The sequence below is a fragment of the Eimeria mitis genome, genomic scaffold, assembly GCF_000499745.2.
Source record: "Eimeria mitis Houghton genomic scaffold, Emh_scaff3740, whole genome shotgun sequence".
Taxonomy (NCBI): domain Eukaryota; phylum Apicomplexa; class Conoidasida; order Eucoccidiorida; family Eimeriidae; genus Eimeria; species Eimeria mitis.
This window is the reverse complement of record NW_013572081.1, coordinates 3,516-3,954: the sequence shown is the minus strand read 5'-3', so window position 1 is coordinate 3,954 and position 439 is coordinate 3,516. Positions and strand designations below refer to the sequence as shown.

The 439-nt window shown below is 50.3% G+C and overlaps 1 protein-coding gene across 1 annotated transcript in view; it reads right to left on the bottom strand.

The window, feature by feature from the left end:
* The window catches only part of EMH_0069050 (uncharacterized protein), a gene marked incomplete at both ends in the record, with an annotated part of 1,827 nt that extends 1,541 nt beyond the window's left edge, over positions 1 to 286 (bottom strand). The window contains 2 exons of the mRNA XM_013498826.1: positions 3 to 54; positions 209 to 286. Coding sequence (XP_013354280.1) covers positions 3 to 54; positions 209 to 286 — 130 coding nt within the window. The remainder of the gene's footprint in view (positions 1 to 2; positions 55 to 208) is intronic.
* Between the last annotated feature and the right edge of the window lie 153 nt (positions 287 to 439).

Genomic DNA, 439 nt, shown 5'->3' with positions numbered 1-439 from the left:
TGCAAAGAGAGAGACAGGAACATTCGGCCTGTCGAGGTGGTACCCGCTGTGAACCTGAGACAAAAAAAAAGAAAGACAACAAAAAAAGAAACGAAGAGTTACCGTCTCTATGTATATGTTGGGGGGCGTTGCAGTTCAGTACAATACAGCAACAGTTGATAGGGGTGTGGTGTACGTACACCTCAGAGCAAAAGAAATGCAAACTTACGGTCCATCGGCCGTGCCGGGTGCCTCGAATGAGCGGATCGCTGTCGACATGATACTGCTTGAGCAGGGGATTCCCCATGTGTTCAGTTGAGCAGCACCAGGTGTCTGTACACTACAAGACATGCGTTCTGCTCAGCAGGTGTATGTACACCGCAGCAACCAGCAGACCTTGTTTTGAGGAGGCAGCTGATGCAGGCGAGCCGAAACAAAACCCTTGCCTCGACATGTACAC